This window comes from Geotrypetes seraphini, chromosome 1 (genome assembly GCF_902459505.1).
Source record: "Geotrypetes seraphini chromosome 1, aGeoSer1.1, whole genome shotgun sequence".
NCBI lineage: Eukaryota > Metazoa > Chordata > Amphibia > Gymnophiona > Dermophiidae > Geotrypetes > Geotrypetes seraphini.
In genome coordinates, this window is record NC_047084.1 from 195302844 (window position 1) to 195324585 (window position 21742).

At 41.4% G+C, this 21742-nt stretch overlaps 1 protein-coding gene across 4 annotated transcripts in view; it reads left to right on the top strand.

Annotated features, from left to right (window-relative positions):
- Nucleotides 1-21742, top strand: part of PRIMPOL (primase and DNA directed polymerase) — a 104901-nt gene that overhangs the window by 16783 nt on the left and 66376 nt on the right. For all 4 annotated transcript variants that reach the window (XM_033943395.1, XM_033943380.1, XM_033943387.1 and 1 more), the window contains exons 4-6: nt 300-394; nt 9391-9529; nt 19932-20079. In XM_033943395.1, the coding sequence (XP_033799286.1) occupies nt 300-394; nt 9391-9529; nt 19932-20079 (382 nt within the window). The remainder of the gene's footprint in view (nt 1-299; nt 395-9390; nt 9530-19931; nt 20080-21742) is intronic.

The following is a 21742-nucleotide window of genomic DNA, read 5'->3' on the forward strand; positions in this document are numbered from 1 at the left end:
GTTAAATCTTCCTCTATTACAGGAAACCAACACATTTTATAATGAAGCTGGTTTGCTATAGTAAGATCATCCTTCTCTGATAAATGCTGCATAAGAATGACAGATGGTGGGTGGGGAAGACTTCAGCTGATATGAAGCTTTATTTGTTTAATTTTAGTAACATATTTGCTATGGCAAGAGACTTCTATAACTATTTCAATACTTGGAATAAATTCATATCATATGCTTTAACATATTGAAAATGTTGCTGTCATGGTTGAGTGAAAAATCCACTGATGTTCCTTTTTGCTTTTGTAAAGGATGTGCATGTATTTGCACTGGAAAGGGATAAAAAAGAAGATGGACAAAGAGTTTACCTTGTGACAACATATACAGAACTGTGGTTTTACTATAAGTAAGTATTCCATTTAAGGTTATGTTTAAAATACAGTTTGTAAGCAACACAAAACAAACCTGAAACATTTTAAATTAGGAGTCAGAGCAGATTGCTTGTGGGTGATTTAAAAAATCACCAGCATAGCTGACTCGTTAATTTCTAATATTATCCTTCACGTGCAGAGCTGGATTAATCACTGGGCAGATTAAGTGGTGGTTTAGGGCAGCAGCAGCTTCTGGGGGCAGTAAATAGCTTCAGTGAAGCAAAACAGCAACACAATCTTAAAGAACTATCAATGTGTACTTTCACATTTATCTGTATTTTTGCAAGATTGTTTTAGAAATTGGGGCGTCATACTGCAAATATGTCAAAAGTGACTTTGTGGCTCTGGGAGAGAAGGTGAAGCAGTCAGGTGCGCAGGTGGCATTCTCGTCCATCCTCCCTGTTGAAGGTAAAGGCCAGGGCAGAGAAGCTCGCATCCTGGAGATGAATGTGTGGCTACGTGGATGGTGTCGTTGAGAGCGTTTGGGCTACCTGGTCCATGGGATGATTTTCCAAGAGCTGATGAGTAGGGATGGTGTGCATCTATCAAAGAAGGGAAGAAGTGTCTTTTCCGGCAGGCTGGCTAATCCACTGAAGAAGACTTTAAACTAGAAGTGATGGGGCAGAGTGATCAAAGCTCCCGGGTGAGTATAAGCCCTCAGGTAAGTAAATCACTGAATGCCTCTACACGGATGGGAAAAGGGGGCAATGTCTGGAAAGCAATTTATACTAATGCTCGAAGTATGGGAAACAAGATTCTGGATCTAGAAGCTGTGATGGAAGATGAGTTGGATATAGTGGCGATCACGGAGACGTGGTTCACGGAGAACCATGACTGGGATGTAGTTATACCGGGCTATAATCTGTTTAGGAAAGACAGGGTAGGAAGAAAAGGAGGGGGAGTAGCATTATATGTTAAAGATCATATTAAAGCCACACAGTTGCAGGACCTGCAGGGCAAGGAAGAGGCACTGTGGATCAATTTGGAAAGAGGGAATGGTGAATATATTTACATTGGTGTGATATACAGGCCTCCTTCACAGATGGAAGGAGTAGATAAAGATTTAATAGTAGACATTCAGAATATATCTAAAAAAGGAGAAGTCTTGCTAATAGGTGATTTTAACATGCCGGATGTTGATTGGGGTATCCCTATTGTGGGGTCTTCTAGAAGTAGGGAGATTCTGGATTCTCTACAAGGAGAACTGTTCAGCAGTTGGTAATGGAACCCAGAATGGAGTCATACTGTACTTGCTCCTTTTACTAAGGTGCGCTAGCGTTTTTAGCGCACGAAGCAGATTAGTGCGCGCTAACCCCACGTTATGCGGCTAGAACTAACGCCAGCTCAATGCTGGTGTTAGCGTCTAGCGCGCACGGCATTGGAGCGCGCGCTATTCCGCGCGTTAATGCCCTAACGCATCTTAGTAAAAGGAGCCCTTAGTGCTTACAAATGGGGAAAGTATTTCTGATGTTACAGTGGCTGATCATCTGGCATCCAGTGATCACTGCATGGTACGGTTTAATATTAAGATGGGTATAGAGAGGGCTCATTCAAAAGCAAAGGTTTTAGACTTTAAAAAACTAACTTTGTTCGGATGGGGTTTATGTCAAGAAATTGTGTGGGTGGGAACGTCTGGAAGGTTTGGAGATGTAGTGGGCAAAATTGAAAAGAGCAATTGTAAGGGCAACAAAGTAAAAGTAAGTAAAACTAAGATGAAAAGAAGGCCACTTTGGTTCTCAAAAGGAGTAGCTGAGAAGGTAAGGAATAAGAGGTTAGCTTTCATAAACTACAAAAGATTGCAGAAAGAGGAAGACAGGCAAAAATATCTGGGAAAGTTAAGAGAGGCTGGTCGTGTAGTCAGGAAAGCAAAGATGCAAATGGAAGAAAAAATAGCTGACATGATAAAACAGGGAGACGACTTTTTTTAGATATATTAGTGATAGGAAGAAATGCAAAAGTGGCATTGTGAAGGGGAGGAATAAGTAGAAGCTGATAAAGAAAAGGCTGAATTGCTTAACAAATATTTCTGTTCTGTGTTCACGGCTGAAGCACCGGGAGCGGGACCATAGAAGACAAACTTGAATAGGGATGGAGGAGTAATAGACCCTGATCAATTTTCAGAGGGTTGTGTTCGTGAGGAGCTAGCTAAAATAAAGGTAGACAAAGCGATGGGGCTGGATGGTGTACATCCGAGCATGTTGAAGGAACTTAGGGAAGTTCTGGTAGCTCTGCTGACTGACCTTTTCAATGAGTCTCTAAGAGTCGGGAGTGGTACTGGAGAAGGGTGGGTGTGGTCCCTCTCCACAAAAATGGAAGTAGGGAAGAAGTAGGGAATTACAGGCCGGTAAGTCTGACTTCTGTGGTAAGCAAATTAATGGAAACGCTTTTAAAACAGAGAATGGTGAAGTTTCTGGAATCCTGTGGATTACAGGACCGGAGCCAACATGGGTTCACTAGAGGAAGGTCTTGTCAGACAAATCTGATCAATTTCTTTGACTGCATGACCAGAGAATTGGATAGAGGATGTGCACTAGATATGGTGTATTTAGATTTTAGCAAAGCCTTTGACAGTGTTCCACACAGATGTTTAATAAATACACTGAGTGCCCTTGAGATGGGTCCCAAAGTGACAGGCTGGGTCAGGAACTGGTTGAGTGGAAGGCAACAGAGGGTAGTGATCAGTGGAGATCACTCTGAGGAAAGGGATGCTACCAGTGTGTGCCTCAAGGTTCTGTTTTTAGGCCTGCTCTTTTTAACATTTTTATAAATTATATTTCTGAAAGGTTGTCGGGTAAGATTTGCCTCTTTGCGGATGATACCAAAATCTGCAATAGAGTAGACACGCTGGATGGTGTGAATAACATGAAGAAAGACCTGACAAAGCTTGAAGAATGGTCTGAAATTTGGCAGCAAAAATTTAATGCTAAGAAATGCAAGGTCATGCATTTGGGCTGCAAAAACCCGAGGAAACAGTACAATTTAGGGGGTGAAGAACTTGTGTGCCTGACGGAAGAGCGGGACTTGGATGTGATTGTATGTGATGATCGTAAGGTAGCCAAACAGGTTGAAAATGTGACGACGAAAGCTAGAAGGATGCTAGGTTGCATAAGGAGAGGTATGGCCAGTAGGAAAAAGGAGATGTTGATGCCTCTGTATAAGATTCTAGTGAGACCTCATTTAGAATATTGTGTACAGTTCTGGAGGCCGCACCTTCAAAAAGATATAAAAAGTATGGAGTTGGTCCAGAGGAAGGCTACTAAAATGGTGTGTGGTCTTCGTGATAAGGCATATGGGGACAGACTTAAAGATTTCAATCTGTATACTTTGGTGGAAAGGCGGGAGAGGGGAGATATGATAAGAGACGTTTAAATACCTACATAATATAAATGTGCATGAGTTGAATCTCTTTCATTTGAAAGTAAACTCTGCAATGAGAGGGCATAGGATGAAGTTGAGAGGTGATAGGTTGCGGAGTAATCTGAGGAAATACTTTTTTACGGAAAGGGTGGTAGATGCGTGGAACAGTCTCCTGGAAGAGGTGGTGGAAACAGAGACTGTGTCTGAATTCAAGAGGGCCTAGGATGGGCATTGGGATCTCTCGGAGAGAGAAAGAGATAATGGTTACTGTGGATGGGCAGACTAGATGGGTCATTTGACCTTTATCTGCTGTTATGTTTCTATGTTTAACAAAATATTGGAAAGGGGAGATGGGAAGAATCTAGGAGCCTAATAGTTAATTGAAGAGACACAAGGCTAAACATTTGCTTAGGGCACTTAGTACCATTGTACTGGCCTTGAAGAAGGGTATAGCATTATATTTTTTGTATGCTTTTTGCCAGGCAAATTTAATTACAAAGCAAAGTTGTTTGCTACTATATTTCAAGGATAAGTTAACTTCATATTTTAACTTGTCAGCAGGGCACATCATGCCACATGATAGACTCTAGAAGGGGTTTTGAGTGTGACCTGAGGAAGTCCTAGAAATGGAGATTGAACTAATTTTTTTTTTTTTTGGGGGGGGGGTTCTCTTATGTGCAATGCTACAGAATATTGGTGTTTTAGTCAGAAGGATCATGCATTAATGGCATCTCTTGGGGGGAAGAGGTGCTGGCAAGTGGGTCAAGCCAAAGTAACTTACCACACTACAGACTTCTTCTTGTCCATCTTTACGATCAATCGTTTTTTATTGAGGACAAGTATAAACCAGAAACAACAAAGTGTAGTAAGCATTGTTAAAAATATCACTCCAAAACAAAAGCACCACACAAGCCAAGAAAGCTAGCTTATTACTTAAGCGAAAGAAAAGCCTCAGACAAACGGAGAGGTGTACCCACACTCTTCCACCAAAGCATCATAGGCAAAAAACTTTCGCACAAGTCAAAAGTTAGCAGGTGGGAGCAAAAAATAGCCGAGAATGATTAATGGTAAAAACCACTGAACACAAACAGGCCAGGCCGATGATCATTTTGTGGCCGGTAACCACTGCTTCAGGGCCTTAGCTCCAAATCCAGGCTATCCTATAACAGAAAACACAAACCCAAAAGGGAAATGAAATTACTCACCTGCTGAAAGTTGAAAAAGAGCAAGAGCTCATTCAACTACTTACAGTACACAGATCCTAACTGCTGCTTTCAACCACAACTTTCAAAGCACTGTTGTGGGGCTTATAACTATGTCCAGCCCTGTCAGGAGAATGATCACGTGACAGGTCAGCTGAACACGAACCAGCCAATCCGGGCAGATCATGTCAGCTCATTCACAAAACAGAATGATTGAAATCACATGAGCTAAAAACAGCTGATACACAAAAGAGAGCATACTAGAGAAATACTGCAGACAAGATAAAACTAAAATGATGACATGATTAACTGCTGACAGGATTCAGTAAAAATAGTATTTAATCCATGGGGTTGCACAGCCTGGAGCTGAAAAATCCAAAATTGCTCCCTGCACTAGAGTTGAAGCTAGCTTTCTTGGCTTGTGTGGTGCTTTTGTTTTGGAGTGATATTTTTGAATTTTTGTACTATACTTTCATCCATTCCTCCCTATTTTTGTGCAAGCTTTGTTAACACACATCAGAACAAAAGAAGCAAAAATACCTAACAACAAGAAGCAGAGAATATGAGCCCTCCATTGCCAAACAGATGGAGGTTCTGAAGAGACCCAAGACAGCAAGATACATTTATGAGCCAGAAGATACACCTACGACATAGCATAATCCCTCCCTTGGGTAGCCCCCACAAACCCCCAACATGTCCAACACCAGCTTCTCTACTGTACCCATAATATTATACCCCATAAGCATCTGCAAATATCTCACTAAAGCAGACCAAAACATCAGAACGCGCCAACAGTCCCAAAAAGAGTTGGAGAAGGTATTGGGTTCCCGACCACATTTAGGATAAATTGGAGATCCAATTCCACCTATTTTATGTAGTTGCACCTAGGTAAAATAGGCTTTCTACAGCACCTGAGCATAGCACTCCTGCAGTATCGCACTCCCAATTAACCTGGGGAACCCTTGAAAGTTGGTCAAAATATCCCACCAAGTGTCGTATTAAGTTCTACTGCCCAATCCCAATTCACATGTTGCAAATCCTTACCGCGTTCAAATAAGAGAAGGGCCTTATGCAGCGCCAATACTGATGTATTAAATGCCTCCACCCTTGCAAAGAGTGCACGGACACGTTGCCCTAAGGGCTGACACAGGAATGCCTGTGGGAGGGAAGCAATATAATGCTATGGGAAAATTGAGGGGGGATCTGAATGTGCAGGGACTGTTTTTAGGGTCCCCCCACATCCAACATCTCTTTCCCAGAATATTTTGACCCTCAGGGTGGGTTTTCCCAGGCCATTTTTGATGCGATCACACTGTTGTTGTGGCCATCTTGATTTTTCTCAATTTTGATTAAAAGCTTCCATTAACCTTTATAAACCCCTTGATTTGGATTAAAACCACTTGGGATGGACTTCTATAGTGGAGTTACCCCTATATCATGCCAGATTTGCAATGGATGGATGGCTGAACAGCGGCCATGTGCCATGAGCCTCAGGCTTAACCCCATCTGGAACTCTTAAGGCTTGGGGATCATAGAGAACCCCTTGTCCGGGGAAAAGAACTTCTCCGCCTTGCAATGAAGCTTGGTTTAAGCTCAGGGTGCGTGAAAACAGGAAAGTGAAACCCGGAAGGGTACCTAGTCAGGTATTTACTCCAGATTTTGTATGTTTACTGTGGAAAGCTTACTTAAACAGTCAAGGGTCTTCCACATTAGTAGAGGGAGCAATAGTGTCTTTGCAAGGGGATGTGTTCTCTCCAAGGGCACTTTCTATAGCAGAAACTCCTGAGGAGAAGCCAGAGAACCAGTCTGATAATGACCTGGGGGACTGGAAGTCAGATTCTATGCCTTTACTGTCTCAGGGTGAATTGTTCCTCCTGGGGGATTCAGGGTCTCAGAGACTGGAGGTTTGGAGACTGTAGTCTCCCTTGAGCAAGGGGAACACCCAAAAGTACACTACCTATTTAAAGTGATGGTGTTTCTGGAGCTTATCTCTGAGTCACTGCAGGAGTTAAACCTGGAGTCTCCACAGATGGCAGTGGCGCAGTGCTTAATTAAGAGTTCTTCTCAGATACAGACTTCATTTTTCAGTTGCATCCAGATCTTACTGCTCTAATTACAGAGCATTGGGAGGTCCCTTAGGTTTCCATAAGGGGAGCTAAGACAATGACAAGGCTGTATCCCCTGGATCCCAAATTTCAGGAGTTATTTGTTTAGCCTAAGGTAGACTCACTGGTAGCTCAGGTTACCAAGCACACCTTCTTCCCTAGTGCGAAGGGTGTAGCCTTGAAGGATGTGCAGGACCGCAGAGTGGATGTAGTCCTCAAATGTTAGTTTGAAGTTTTAGCCTTGGGATTTAAAGTGGCCTCAGTGGTCTCTTTCGTGACACGTGCCTGTCATATCAGAGTTCGTTGAATTGCAAGCATGGACAACAAGATATGCCCATGGCTAGCCATGGCAGGGATTGACTGAGGTGGATGCTGTCTATGACATTATCAGAGGCTTGAGCCTGGCCTTGGCTTATTCCATTTCCACCTGCAGAATGCTTTGGATCATACAATGGGCGAAAGATTTGGCTTCTAAAGCTACCTTAATCAGACTCCCCTTTAAGGAGCAGATACTCTTTCGAAAAGGTTTGGGCGATCTTATGGCCAAGTGAGGCTGACTGTTAGCCAAAGACACTTTCGGACAGTAGGCCTCGGAACTCTTGAGGGTCTACTTGGAGTAATTTTCTTGGCTCCAAGTACTTTTGTCAGTACTCCAGAGGTCTGCTCAGAGAGTGGTGCAGTGTTCTAGACAAAGGTATGGTAACACTAGACGTGCCCAGTCCTCCAGACCATGCTCCACCATGGCCTTCAAGAAGTCCCAATGATGCCAGTACTGTAGCCAGACTCCCACAGATAGGATGAAGGCTAATGGAGTTCTGAGAGGCGTAGGCGTGTATCAGCTAAGACTGCTGGGTGCTGGACATAATCCATGAAGCAGTGGTCTCAAACACGCGGCCCGGGGGCCACATACGGCCTGCCAGGTACTATCTTGAAGCCCTCAGTATGTTTATCATAATCACAAAAGTAAAATAAAACATTTTCTTGATCATATGTCTCTTTAGCTATAAATGACAATATTGTTATTAAGACATAGCCAAAAGGAAAGATTTATAAACTATAAAGAGTTTTACCTCATGCAAAATTGTCATTTCTTTAATAAGACATTAACTATTTATTTTTGACGCCCTCCAAGTACCTACAAATCCAAAATGTGGCCCTGCAAAGGGTTTGAGTTTGAGACCACTGCCATGAAGGATACCAAATTGAATTCAGCTGACCCTTGGTGGATCATTTTGTGGATTCTTTGGCCAGTCAGCCATAAAAAGTGGTCAAAATCCAAGCAATGGTGAACAGGCTGTTAGCCATTCGTGCCATAGAATCCATTTTGCCTGCAGAATCAGGCTTGGGCAGATGCTCTATATACTTATAGTGCCCAAATAAAGACCCAGAAGAATGGAGACAATCCTAGATCTGAAGTCGGTCAATGCAGCCTTAAAAGTACCACATTTCTGCATGGAGACTGTTCGGTCAGTCATTGTGGTAGTCGCACCAGGGGAATTTCTGGCCTCCTTGGATTTGGTGGAGGTCAGTCCAGAGGGCTGCTACAAAATTGGTTAGTGATCTTTGTCATAAATCATATGGGGACAGACTTAGAGATCTTAATATGTATACTTTGGAGGAAAGACAGGAAAGAGGAGATATGATAGAGACATTTAAATATCTCCATGGCATTAATGTACAGGAGGTGAGTCTTTTTCAAATGAAGGAAAACTCCGGAAGGAGAAGGCATATGATAAAGTTAAGAGGTGATAGGCTCAGGAGTAACATAAGAAAATACTTCTTTACAGAAAGGGTGGTAAATGCGTGGAATAGTCTCCCGAGGGAGGTGGTGGAAATGAAGACTGTATCTGAATTCAAGATAGCATGGGACAGGCATGTGAGATCTCTTAGGGAGAGGAGGAGATAGCGGATGCATGGATGGGGCAGACTGGATGGGCCATTGGGCCTTTATCTGCCGTCATGTTTCTATGTCTCTTAAGAGGTTTTGAGAATTATTTTTTAATGAGGTTTTTGGATGCCATGCTATATATTGGCATTTTTGTGCCTCTAAAGTATTGATTGGTTGTTATAGTTATTATTACCTTCAATCCCCTTTTTTTGTTTTTGGTTGGCATCACTAACTTGATTATCTCTCATTGATTTAGGTAACCACTTAAATTGTAAGCAGGGATTTATTATTCATGAAATACTAATATTGTAAACCACCCTGAACTTTATTTGAAAAGGCAGGATAAAACTCCAAATTATTGTTTTCGCTTTAACCTATTAAGATTCTGCATATTCATAATTGTCTATTTTTAAATGCAGAGGGCATCATAATAATCTCAAGCACTGTTATGAAGTTATTCCTGAAAATTCAGTCTGCAAACTTTATTTTGATTTGGAATTCTATAAACCAGCCAATCCAGAAGCTGATGGGCCTAAGATGGTTGCAAAACTTATTAAGGTAAGCATAAAATAATTGCAGTAAAAACAAAACACATTTTCTGAAGCAATGAATAAATAAATGCAGCCCTTCTTTATTCCATAATGATTTATATCAGTGAAAAATATGTAGTGCTTCCCAAACTTTCCAGTGTAACTCCCTTTTAACAGCTGAAAATTTCAGCTGATGATAAACAAATGATAAACAAAATAACAGGTCTTCACTCTTTCCCCTCCCTTCCCTAACCAACTTCTTCTTCCCTCAGCTTATCCAAATCAGGAAGGCAGTAGCAGTGGTAGTAAAAGCAGACTGCATAATGCCTGTGGGTCAGTTTGTGATCACAGAACACAGTAATCTGCATGGGTTTCCAGTTTAACAGGGGCCAGAACTTCATGCTCATTTCTACCACTGGGTTTAAGTTCCACTTATGATGTGACCCTATTTGGGGTCGCAACCTTAATTTGGGAAAAGCACTGATTAGTACTGTAGCATGTCAGTATATGCTGAAAAGTTACTGGACCCTTTCTTTCCAGGGAGAAGAATAATGTTTATATAATCTGTCCTCTTCCCTCTTTCTCTCTTCTCAAAAAGAATACTAACTTGGACTTTTCCTCTCTTTAGATAGATATGATTTGTAGGGGACTGCTCCAAACATACCCTTTGAAGCTCACAGAAACTAATTAATACCTAATTCAGGTCAGCAGCACTGGTTTCTGGCCTAGATTCACTAACAATAGCGACTCAATCGCTGTTGGCCAATTCTCTGGCCGATTTTCCAACAGCGATTGATTCACTACCGGTATTAAGTTTGCATGCAAATGATTTGCACAGTTACCGACAGGTCTACAGCTATCAGGTTTTAGAATCGGTAAAACCTGACGCTAAATAGACAAGCAATGTAAGTGAATCAATCGCTTGGCTATTTTGCATGGGGTTTTACTAATTTGCATGGCCGGATTGGAAAATGGGCGATCAAGGGAAAAAACACACGGTGGGCTGTTTAGTAAATCAGGTCGGTTAGCAACAATCTGATTGTAGTGAATCTAGCCTTCTGTTCCTTATGGCAAGACAGGAAAGGGCCCGAGATAAAGATGGGACTGTACTATCGTCCACCTGGGCAAACCGAAGCTATCGATGAAGAAATGGAAGCCGAGATGAAGCGAGAATGCAAAAGCGGCAACGCGATTATTATGGGAGACTTCAACTATCCTGGGATAGACTGGAGTTTTGGAAGCTCAAAATGCGCCAGAGAGACCGGATTCCTGGAGGCCATACAGGATTGCTTCATGGATCAACTTGTTAGAGAACTGACGAGAGGGAATGCCACTCTGGATCTAATCCTAAATGGGCTAAGAGGATCTGCGAAAGAAGTGGAAGTAGTGGGACTGTTGGGACACAGCGATCACAATATGATCAACAGTGTTCTCCCTAGTGTGTTTTAGCCGGGCGCTGCGCCCGGCTAATTTAGGTGAGCGCCCGGCTGTCATCTTGTATCCACACCACCAGCATCAAAGCCGCGCTCCAATCCTCTTCCCTGTCCCTACTCCAGGGGTGTCCAACCTGCAGGCATCTTGAATCCGCATCACCAGCATCAAAGCCACGCTCCAATCCTCTTCCCTGTCCCTACTCCAGGGGTATCCAACCCGCGGCCCGACAAGGAGCTTGTGCGGCCCAGCTTCTCTCTCCCTCCGGCGGGTAGTTTTCTGGCCGGCTCCCTTCTGCAGTCGACTGTGGGTGGCGTCGGCTTCTCGCGCGCGATTCATAGCTGTGTCTGAAGCGTTCCCTCTGAAGTCTTGCATCTTAGGGTTTGTTTGTAAATATTAGTACTTTTAGGTTTTGGTCCTGCATTTGCATGGGGTTATTTGTTTTATGGTAGGAATGAATGTTAAAAAGCATACAGTGTGTTTTGTGTATTTTAATTTTGTGGTTAAGCATTTTGTGTTGTTAATACAATTATATTGTGTGTTTATATGAAAAATGAATGGAACAATTAGTACTATTATGGGGGCGGGGTTTGGGGCAGAGATTGAGTGGAGATGGGCATGACTTAGCCCAGTGTTCTTCAACTGCCAGTCCGTGGACTGGTGCCGGTCCACAAATAATTATTTTATTTCCGCCGGTCCATAGGTGTCAAAAGGTTGCTCTAGAGCAGTGGTTCCCAACCCTGGCCTGGAGGACCACCAGGCCAATCGGGTTTTCAGGCTAGCCCTAATGAATATGCATGAGAGAGATTTGCATGTAATGGAAGTGAGAGGCATGCAAATCTGCTCCATGCATATTCATTAAGGCTAGCCTGAAAACCCGATTGGCCTGGTGGTCCTCCAGGACAGGGTTGGGAACCACTGCTCTAGAGATCCAGATCTTCTAACTGTTTCAATTTAGATTCTACCTCTGGTAAAACACTTCACTTTTAAACTATTGGAAAGGATTGTATACTCTATTATTAACTAGTTATAAAATGTGCTTTTATTTTTTAACAGAGACTAAGCCAGACCCTACTTTATATAGCAGAAGGTTCAATCTTACAAAACTGTAGACCTATAAAAGGCTATTATTCTATGGAAACTAGCTAAGTAAAGATTGCTCTTTTAAGATTTAAACTGTCTATAGAAGGGAACCTACTTTTTTCCCCAAACCTATCAAAGCTCAGTGCAAAATAATGTATACTTACCAAAAATATGTCTTCTACTCTTCTCCTCTCAGAAAGAGAATGTTCTCTTCCCTCTTTCTCTCTTCTCAAAAAGGTGAAATGAAAGAGGCTATTAGAGCCAAAAAAACCCTCCATCTTTTAAAGAATGGAAAAAGGATCCAAATGAAAATAAGAAGAGACACAAGCACTGGCAAGTTAGAAGCAAAGTACTGATAAAGACAGCTAAGAAAGAATATGAAGAGAAACTTGCAATACAGAGAAAAACTCGACAATTTTTTTAGGTACATCAGAAGCAGAAAACCTGTGAGGGAATCCGTGGGACCGTTGGTTGATCAAGGAGCAAAAGGGGTGCTCAGGGAGAATAAGGCTATAGCAGAGAGACTGAATGAATTCTTTGCTTCGGGCTTTATGGAAGAAGATATAAGCAATCTACCTGAACTGGAAATGGTTTTCAAGGGTGATGTTGCAGAGGAACTGAAAGAAATCTTAGTGAATCTGGAAGATGCACTAAGCCAAATCGACAAGTTAAAAAGTAATAAATTGCCTGGACCAGATGGCATACATCCCAGGGTACTAAAAGAACTCAAACATGAAATTGCTGACCTGCTGATAGTGATCTGAAACATAGAAAGATGACGGCAGATAAGGGCTATAGCTCATCAAGTCTGCCCATACTATTGACCCACCCTTTTAAGTCTACTAACCTGTCAGGAAAATCGTCAGTAGTACCTGAAGATTGGAAGGTGGTCAATGTTAATGCCAATTTTAAAAAGGGTTCCAGGGGAGATCCAGGAAATTACAGACCGATAAGCCTGAATTCAGTGCTGGGCAAAATGGTGGAAAGAATTATAAAAAATAAAATTGTGGAACACATAGACAAAATGGGATGTATCAATAGAAGTTTCGTAAGCAGGAAACCTGAGGTCATATTGCCACTGTACAGAACCATGGTAAGACCTCACCTGGAGTACTGTGTGCAGTTCTGGAGGCCACATTACCGCAAAGATGTGCTTAGAGTCGAGTCGGTTCAGCGGATGGCCACTAGGAATATTTCGGGGCTCAGGGGTCTCTCGTATGAGGAGAGACTGAATAAACTGCAACTCTACACTCTGGAGGAACGCAGAGAGAGGGGAGACATGATTGAAACGTTTAAATACATCACTGGTCGTGTCGAGGTAGAAGATGACATCTTTCTACTCAGGGGACCCTCGGCCACAAGAGGGCATCCGCTCAAACTCAGAGGAGGGAAATTTAGGGGTGACATTAGGAAGTATTTCTTCACGGAAAGAGTGATAGGGCACTGGAATAAGCTTCCGGAGCAGGTGGCCAAGGCCAACAGCGTGCTTGACTTTAAGAATAAATGGGACATCTACGTGGGATCCCTACAGAGGCCTAGCAAGACACTCAGACTTGATAGGGCGGCTCAGTAGAGTGGGCAGACTTGGTGGGCTATAGCCCTTTTCTGCCGTCACCTTTCTATGTTTCTATGTTTCTAATGATTTAATGAGACAGAGCCAGCATGAGTTCAGTCGTGGGAGATCTTGCATCACCAATTTGCTTGACTTCTTTGAAGGTGTGAATAAACATGTGGATAAAGGTGAGCCGGTTGATGTAGCATATCTAGATTTTCAGAAAGCTTTTGATAAAGTTCCTCATGAGAGGCTCCTGAGAAAATTAAAGAGTCATGGGATAGGTAGTGTTATGCCTATGGCTGGCCAGGGCATGGCAAGTAGTCACTTAGGCTATTAGGTATGAATCTTCATGTCTGCTTGCTTTTTAGCTGCAGTTCTTGCCTTACATCTGTGCCAGACAATTAGGCAGCCTTACAACTTACTTTCATGAGAGCAAGCTGTTAGCTTGTGTCATATATCTTATACTGTTTCATGTCTTGCTGAGGAAATCTTGCCAAGGAAGGACTCTCAGTCTACAGGGATAAGGGAGGGTTTGAGCAGCAGTTAACATTCCATCTGTGAGAGTTAAGAGATAAGGGAGACACCTGCTATTACTGTTATTCCCCTGTGTGTGTGAGGAATTCAGCACTTTCTGTGCTATAAAAGACTGAGAGTCACAGACTGGACTTTGAATCTTGCTGCAGCCTCAGGAGGGCCATGGACTGTATCCTTTCCCTTGATCGATCAGATTCCCGATCAGTATTGGAAGGGGGCATGCCAGCCATGGTGAAGTATTCTATTTGGTGTATATAGATATTCTCTGCTTATATCTTGTATATTATCTGATGTCTATCTGTATTATTTGGTATTATCTGATGTGTATGCAATAAAGTATCATATTACTCTGAAGCTTTGGTGGAGGTGACTTCTACATACCCTTGCTAGATAAACACATGGCAGTACAGGTAGCAAAGTTTAGTTGTGGATTAGGAATTGGTTATCGGATAGAAAACAGAGGGTAGGGTTATATGGTCATTTTTCTCAATGGAAGAGAGTAAACAGTGGAGTGTCGTAGGGTTCTGTACTGGGACTGATTCTATTTAACTTATTTATAAATGATCTGGAAATTGGAACGACGAGTGAGGTGATTAAATTTGCAGATGACACTAAACTATTCAAAGTTGTTAAAATGCATGTGGATTGTGAAAAATTGCAGGCAGACCTTAGGAAATTGGATTGCGTTGCCAGAGGTTGTGGTAAGAGCAGATAGCGTAGCTGGTTTTAAAAAAGGTTTGGACAATTTCCTGGAGGAAAAGTCCATAGTCTTTATTATTTTATTTATTGATTTTGAAAAACAGACTAATCTCATAAAAGCACTTATATATAACAAATATATATTAGAATAAACCCTCTATTTTATAATCCCTCCTGATCACCCTCCCTCCCTTTACTGGAAGTGTATTTAGCTTGTAATATCAGATCTGGTAAAATAGATTAATTTATGACAACTTCAGTTACCTTGAATGTGTGTTACAAAATCATCTAATGGACTCCAGATTTCTTTAAATTTCCGGGTAACGCCCTTATGTTCTGCTAGAATTTTATCAAATCTATAGTACGTACATAGCATTTCCCACCAAAATGGAAATTTTAACCCATCACATTGCTTCCAGTTTCTAGTTATCATTTGTACAGCCACACCCGTCATTATCAAAAGGAGTTTGTCCTTATGTTTTTTAAGAGGGTTCTTATTCATTATAGAAATTCCAAACATAATTATTCCGTATGTTAATGGAATGGGAACTTCAAGAATAAGATTTATCTTGCTCCATATGGATTTCCAAAAAATTAATATTAAAGGGCATTGAAATAAAAGGTGATCTAGAGTTCCCACCTCTAGATTTAAGTACCAGCATTTATTTGAATTTGCATTATTTACTTTGTGTAATCTTATCGGCGTCCAATAAACTCTATACAATAAAAAGTATAAAGTTTGTTTCATCGATGCAGCCAAAAGACAGTGCACTCGGGAGTTCCAAAGCTGGGGCCATTGTTTTAATTAGATATTATACTGTGTCTCTAAGCTCCAAATGTCTCACAGACCTGTCTTATTTTTTTAGTTGAGTATTCACCTAGTAACTTGTACCAATTCGAGGCATGGTGACCTTAGAAGTTCACTTGAAAACACAAGAATTAGAAGCTATGTTGTCCTATTAATTTATTGAGAAAGACATAGAGGAAGCCACTGCTTACTTTGGATCGGTAGCATGGAATGTTGCTACTTCTTGGGGTTTAGCCAGGTACTAGGGACCTGGATTGACCACTGTGAGAGCGGGCTATTGGGCTTGATGGACCATTGGTCTGACCCAGTAAAGATATTCTTATGTTAGTTTGCAGCCCTTGCCTTGGATTGGAGAAAGTCCCCCTACACATTCACCAAAGTACTGGTGGTGGTGGTGGTGGCTCATCTCTGCAAAATGGGGATCCAAGTACATCCCTGTCTGGATGTTTGGCTCATCAAAACTTCTTCCAAGCAGGAGTGTAAGCAGGCAGTGCAGAAGGATGTGACTCTCCTGCAACAGTTGGGCTGGATAGTCAACTTCAGGAAGAGCTATCTGGAACCAATTCAGACTTTGGAATATCTAGGAATTCATTTCGACACAGCTCAAGTTTGTGTTTTTCTTCCTGAGGCATGCAAACAGAAACTCCAGAAACAAATCTGGGATCTCTTATCACTTCCAACCTCCACTGCCTGGCATTACTTTCAGGTGTTGGCAGCCACTCTGGAAGTTGTTCCTTGGGTCAAGGCACATATGCGATCCCACCAATCTCCTGTTCCTTCTCCTCCCCTTGCCCTCTCTCCTTTTTATCCTGTAGGCCGAACATGACTTTCTTCTCAGCTACCCCCATTTTGTATGTCTGCTAACCTCTTTTATATCACCATTCTGTTTCTTTCTACATTCCCAGAGCTTGATTCCTCACCAGTCTCTCTTTGTTTCCCTTTCAGTTTTTCATTTTTGTCTCCCTTTCCTTTTCTGGGCATCTGTACCCAAGGATTGAGGGCTTGCACCCCTGGAAAAGTAGAAAAGGGACCTTGATCAGAAATTAAGGTTGTTTCTTTGTTTTATAATATCATAAATTTATAAATAAATGTAATTTCTCTCCCCCTATCCACCATTTTGTTTCCATTAAACATTCCATATATTTATTATAAACTCATTATTAAATCAAAGTTTTCCCCTTTTCCCATATATATATATATATATATATATATATATATATATATTAATTCTATCTTTAATTTATTTTTTTCATTACTTATTGGTTTATTTATTTCTATCTACATCTCTACCTCTGTCTTTATATTTTATCTTTATTTTTCATAAATTGTTTCTTGAGGTACTTTAGTTAGATTGTAAGCCTTTGGGACAGTTAGGGAATTTCCAAGTACCTATCTTATGTATTTATTTCTATTCATTGTATCTTTTAATTTCATCATTTTTGTAAACCGCTTAGAATCCTCACGGTTATTAGCGGTATATAAGAATTAAATTAAATTAAATACTCTTCTGTCTTGGTGGTCCCCGCAAAGTCATTCTCTTCATATGCAGCTCTCATGGACAGGGACACATTGGTGGCCTCAAGTGAGCTCCAGTTTTGAGGGACATGCCTCTTTGGATTTCTAGTGAATGACTCTCACGACCAATGCCAGCCTTTTCAGCTGGGGAGCCATTACAGAGACCGTTCCATCGAGGGCCAGTGGACACACCATTAAAAGGGGTGGTCCATAAAGTGCCTAGAGCTTTGAGCCATTTGGCTAGCATTAAGAACCCTGGAAAAGGCTCTAGAGGGCATAGTAGTAAGAATGTTTTCTGACAATGCAACAGCAGTAACGTATGTTAACAGACAGGAGGACACCAGAAGTACTTCCTTATGTCTGGAAGCACAGATGCTCTTCCGGTGGGCAGAAGTACATCTTCAGGCTCTCTCTGCTGCCCACATGGCCGGAGTAGAAAATGTTCAAGCAGACTTTCTCAGTCAACAAGCCTAGACCCAGGGGAATGGTTCCTTTCTCAAAAGGCATTCCAACTCATTGTGCATCATTGGAACAGACCAGTAATGGACTTAATGGTTTCTACCAAGAACTTGAAAATCACGCACTTCTTCAGTCGAAGAGCAGAGCCAGGAAGCTTAGGACTGGACACATTAGTTCAGTACTGGCCAAGCCAGGATCTCTTTATGTCTTCCCACCTTGGCCCAAATCATCCACAGGATCGCGACTCATCCAGGTCTCATGATTTTAGTGGCTTTGGACTGGCCTCACTGTCCATGGTATTCAGACCTCGTCCTTCTTCTTCGGGACAGGGGCCTCAAGCTCCTTCTTCATCACAGTCTTCTTAGTCAGGGATCAGTCCCCATGGAGAATCCCCAGCACTTTGGTCTTATGGCATGGCCCTAGTTCAAAGAGGCTATTCAGACACAGTTATTTCCACTCCTTTGCAGGCTAGAAAGCCCTCTACTATGGTAGCTAAGGCTTGGAAGGCTTTTCAACAATGGTGCGAAAAAGACCAGGCGGAGACACTATGAGCTCCCATTCTGGTGGTCCTTGCCTTTCTACAGGCCAGTCTGGAAAAAGGGCTTGCAGTGGCTTCCCTCAAGGGTCAGGTGGCAGATCTTTCATGTGCACACCGGTTCATGTGAACCGAGTGCACAATGGCTCATCTTGGCTTACAGCTCATCTGGACATAACCAGATTTCTAAGAGGGCCTTACTAAGGCTCCATATGAACTATTGAAACATTTATCCTTATTGGACCTTACGGTCAAAACAGTGCTCCTGGTGGCAATTGTCTTTGTGAGACATATTTCGGAATTGCAAGCTCTGTCTTGTAGGGAGCCCTTTCTGAGGATCACGGAAGCAGGAGTAACCCTCCGTGCTGTTCCTTCCTTTCTTCCAAATGTTGTTTTCGATTTCCATGTCAACCAGAAGGTTTATCTGCCTGCTTTTCAACCCACTGGATCGAATAAGCAGGATAGAATATTACAGAAACTGGATGTGCGAAGAGTCTTATGTCACTGCTTGGATAGGACCAATGATTCACATCTGTCTGACCATCTGTTTGCTCTCACTAGGCAGTCAAGGTGTGGTAAGCCTTTGACCAATGCCTCTATTGCCAGATGGATTCGCATGGCCATCTCGTTGACATAAATATATCGCCTGTGGCAAGCAGTTGCCAGTTTCTCTCTGGGCACACTCAACCAGGAGTGTTGCAGCTTCATGGGCTAAGTCTCGGTCAGTCTCTCCTGCTGAAATTTGTAGGGCAGCTACTTGGTCTTCATACCTTTATGAGGTTTTACAGAGTAGATGTGGTAGCTTGAGAGGATATCTACCGCCTTTGAGGCCTTGGTGTTGGGGGCATGCTTTTCTGTCCCATCCTAGATGTTCCCTAACACACTACTGGGTAATGCTAAATCCAATCAAAAAGTGCCCCGAAGGGATTATCAACTCAACAAAAGAGGGAACACTCACAATAAGTAATATACCTGTTTAAACTAACCGGCAGTTAGGTATATTACTTATTGTGAGTGTTCCCCCTTTTTTTGTTAAGTTGACCATCCTAGATGTTGCCATTGCTTTGGTATGTCACCTAACATGTGGACTCCTGAGGAGATGTAGCGGAATGGAAGATTAGGTTCTTACCTTTGTTAATCTTCTTTCTGTTAATATTCTCAGGAGTACTTACAGCCCACCCTCTGTTTGCCTGTTATGCCTGCCTTTCTGCCTTAGATATTTCTCACTTCCAGGCCTGGAATTCTTCTCCTGCCAGCCAGATGGCCAAGTATAAGATTGTCCTGTATATGCAAGTGCATTATTCAGCCTATGTCTCTTTTGATATTAGTGCTTGTTGCACACAACAGGTTGGTTATTATTGCTGCTATGTTTTTTGCATGTTTATTACTAATTGTTTGTTCTTTTATAAGTTACAGAGCAGAACAGACCTGTATTATGTCAGCAGGGAAGTTACCCATACCCCTTCTTCTTTGTGTTTTATTCCAGTGGTGATCGATTGCTTTGGGGAAAAAACTGAAGGGGGCACTATATGCCACTGGCAGGGTGGGAGGTTCTGAAAGCTGTGAGTAGCACACTTCTGCAAGACCTGGTTCACGGGTTTGGATTGAACACCTAACATATGAACTCCTGAGAAGATTAACAGAAAGAAGATTAACAAAGGTAAGAGCCTATTCTTCCATTTCTTCACATTTTCTTTCTTAACCTCTACTTGCTCCCCTTATTCTTCTTTCTTCAATCCTAGCCTTTACATATTACTGTTATTTTTTGTAAACTGTTTCTTAATTATAGAAGTGATATCTTTATTTTTCAGTACATAATCAAGAAATTGGAAGAGATTCATGGAATCAAATGCTCACCAGAAGATGTGTTAAATTTAGATTCCAGTACAAATGAAAAGTTTAGCCGTCATTTAATATTCCTGCCCCAAAATGCAGCATTTAAGGATAATAATCATATTGGTAAGGTTTTTTTTCCTTTAATATACATAAATATTTGGTATCTTTTATGATACAGTTAGGTATTTTTTAGGAAATATGGGGGTCCTTTTACTAAGGCACGCTAGCCATTTTAGCACGCGCTAAACGCTAACACATCCATTATATCCTTTGGACGCGTTAGCATTTAGCGTGTGCTAAAACGGCTAGCGCGCCTTAGTAAAATGACCCCCTGGTAAATAATTGTGGTATTATACTTTCCCTTTTATATATTGCTTATAGATATAAGGTAGGATTGGATGAGGTATTGGCTTATGCATTTAATACATATCTTATTTTTATACTTTAATGTTTTGCTATGTACTTTTTTTTTTACATTTGATTTTCTGTATTAATATAATCTACTTGTGATTTATTATGGAAGACATAATATTAACCCCCTCTTTTACAAAACTGCAATAGCAGTTTCTAGCGCAGGGAGCTGCGCTGAATGGCCCGTGCTGCTCCCAATGCTCATAGGAACTCAATGCTAGTGCAGTTTCGGTAAAGGAGGCCTAAATGTAAAGAGACCTATTGAAAGTTTGCTAACTTTGATTTCAGAAAAAGCAAATTTTCTATGTTTATTTTGTGGGGGAAAAAGCAGTTCTCCTTTCTGAACAGATTTGATGTTACAAACATTTGGCCCCACTTCGTTGCTAACTTTACAATGCCAGATGTGTACAATATTTCTTTAATTTATTACCATATTGATAATTTAAGTAGGATAGGCAAACAATGTAACTATCACTAACAGTACACTCCCAACTATGCCTCCATTTCTGCTGCATACTGACATCGTAATGATATGGCAACATACAATAATTCATGAAATTTATCTTATTGTCCCCCTTACAAAGGTAAATTATGTTAAACATAAAAATAGTAGATGGTTACATCCATGACTTAGATCAGGGGTGTCAAAGTCTCTCCTTGAGGGCCGCAATCCAGTTGGGTTTTCAGGATTTTTCCAATGAATATGCATGAGATCTATTTGCATGCACTGCTTTCATTGTATGCTAATAGATCTCATGCATATTCATTGGGGAAATCCTGAAAACCTGACTGGATTGCGGCCCTCGAGGAGGGACTTTGACACCACTGAGACTGTTGAAAAGATAGGTACGTCATCAAGAATGGTTATAGCTCAAAACAAAAATGCATGACCTCTACCTGCAACTTAAAACAGTAAGATCATACTATAACAAACAATTTAAAAAAGGCAAAACAGGAATTCTTTAATAAAGCTTTGGAAAATTGTGATAATACAATTTGAATAATTCTTCCAATTTATCACTCTTTAGTAGATCAAAAACAACGTATGTCTACTAGTGCTGCCCGATTCAGGAAAAAAAATTTCGATTCAGCCTATCGATTCGATTTTCCTGCCCAATTGGGTGGTTTTTTTCCAAACATCATGGTGTGTTTATTTTATAGCCTTTTCACCCCCTTTGCCCTCTCCTACCCACACTGGTCCTGTAGTGTAAACAAAATAAACAACAAAAAATACTTTTCCTCTCTATTAAATCCTAGCTCACGTTTGCAGTCCAACACCAGCTCTAGAAGGATACACATTTCAAATCTGACATATTGTAATCACAAAACAGAAAATAAATTATTTTTCCTACTTTTTGTTGTCTGGTCATTTTTC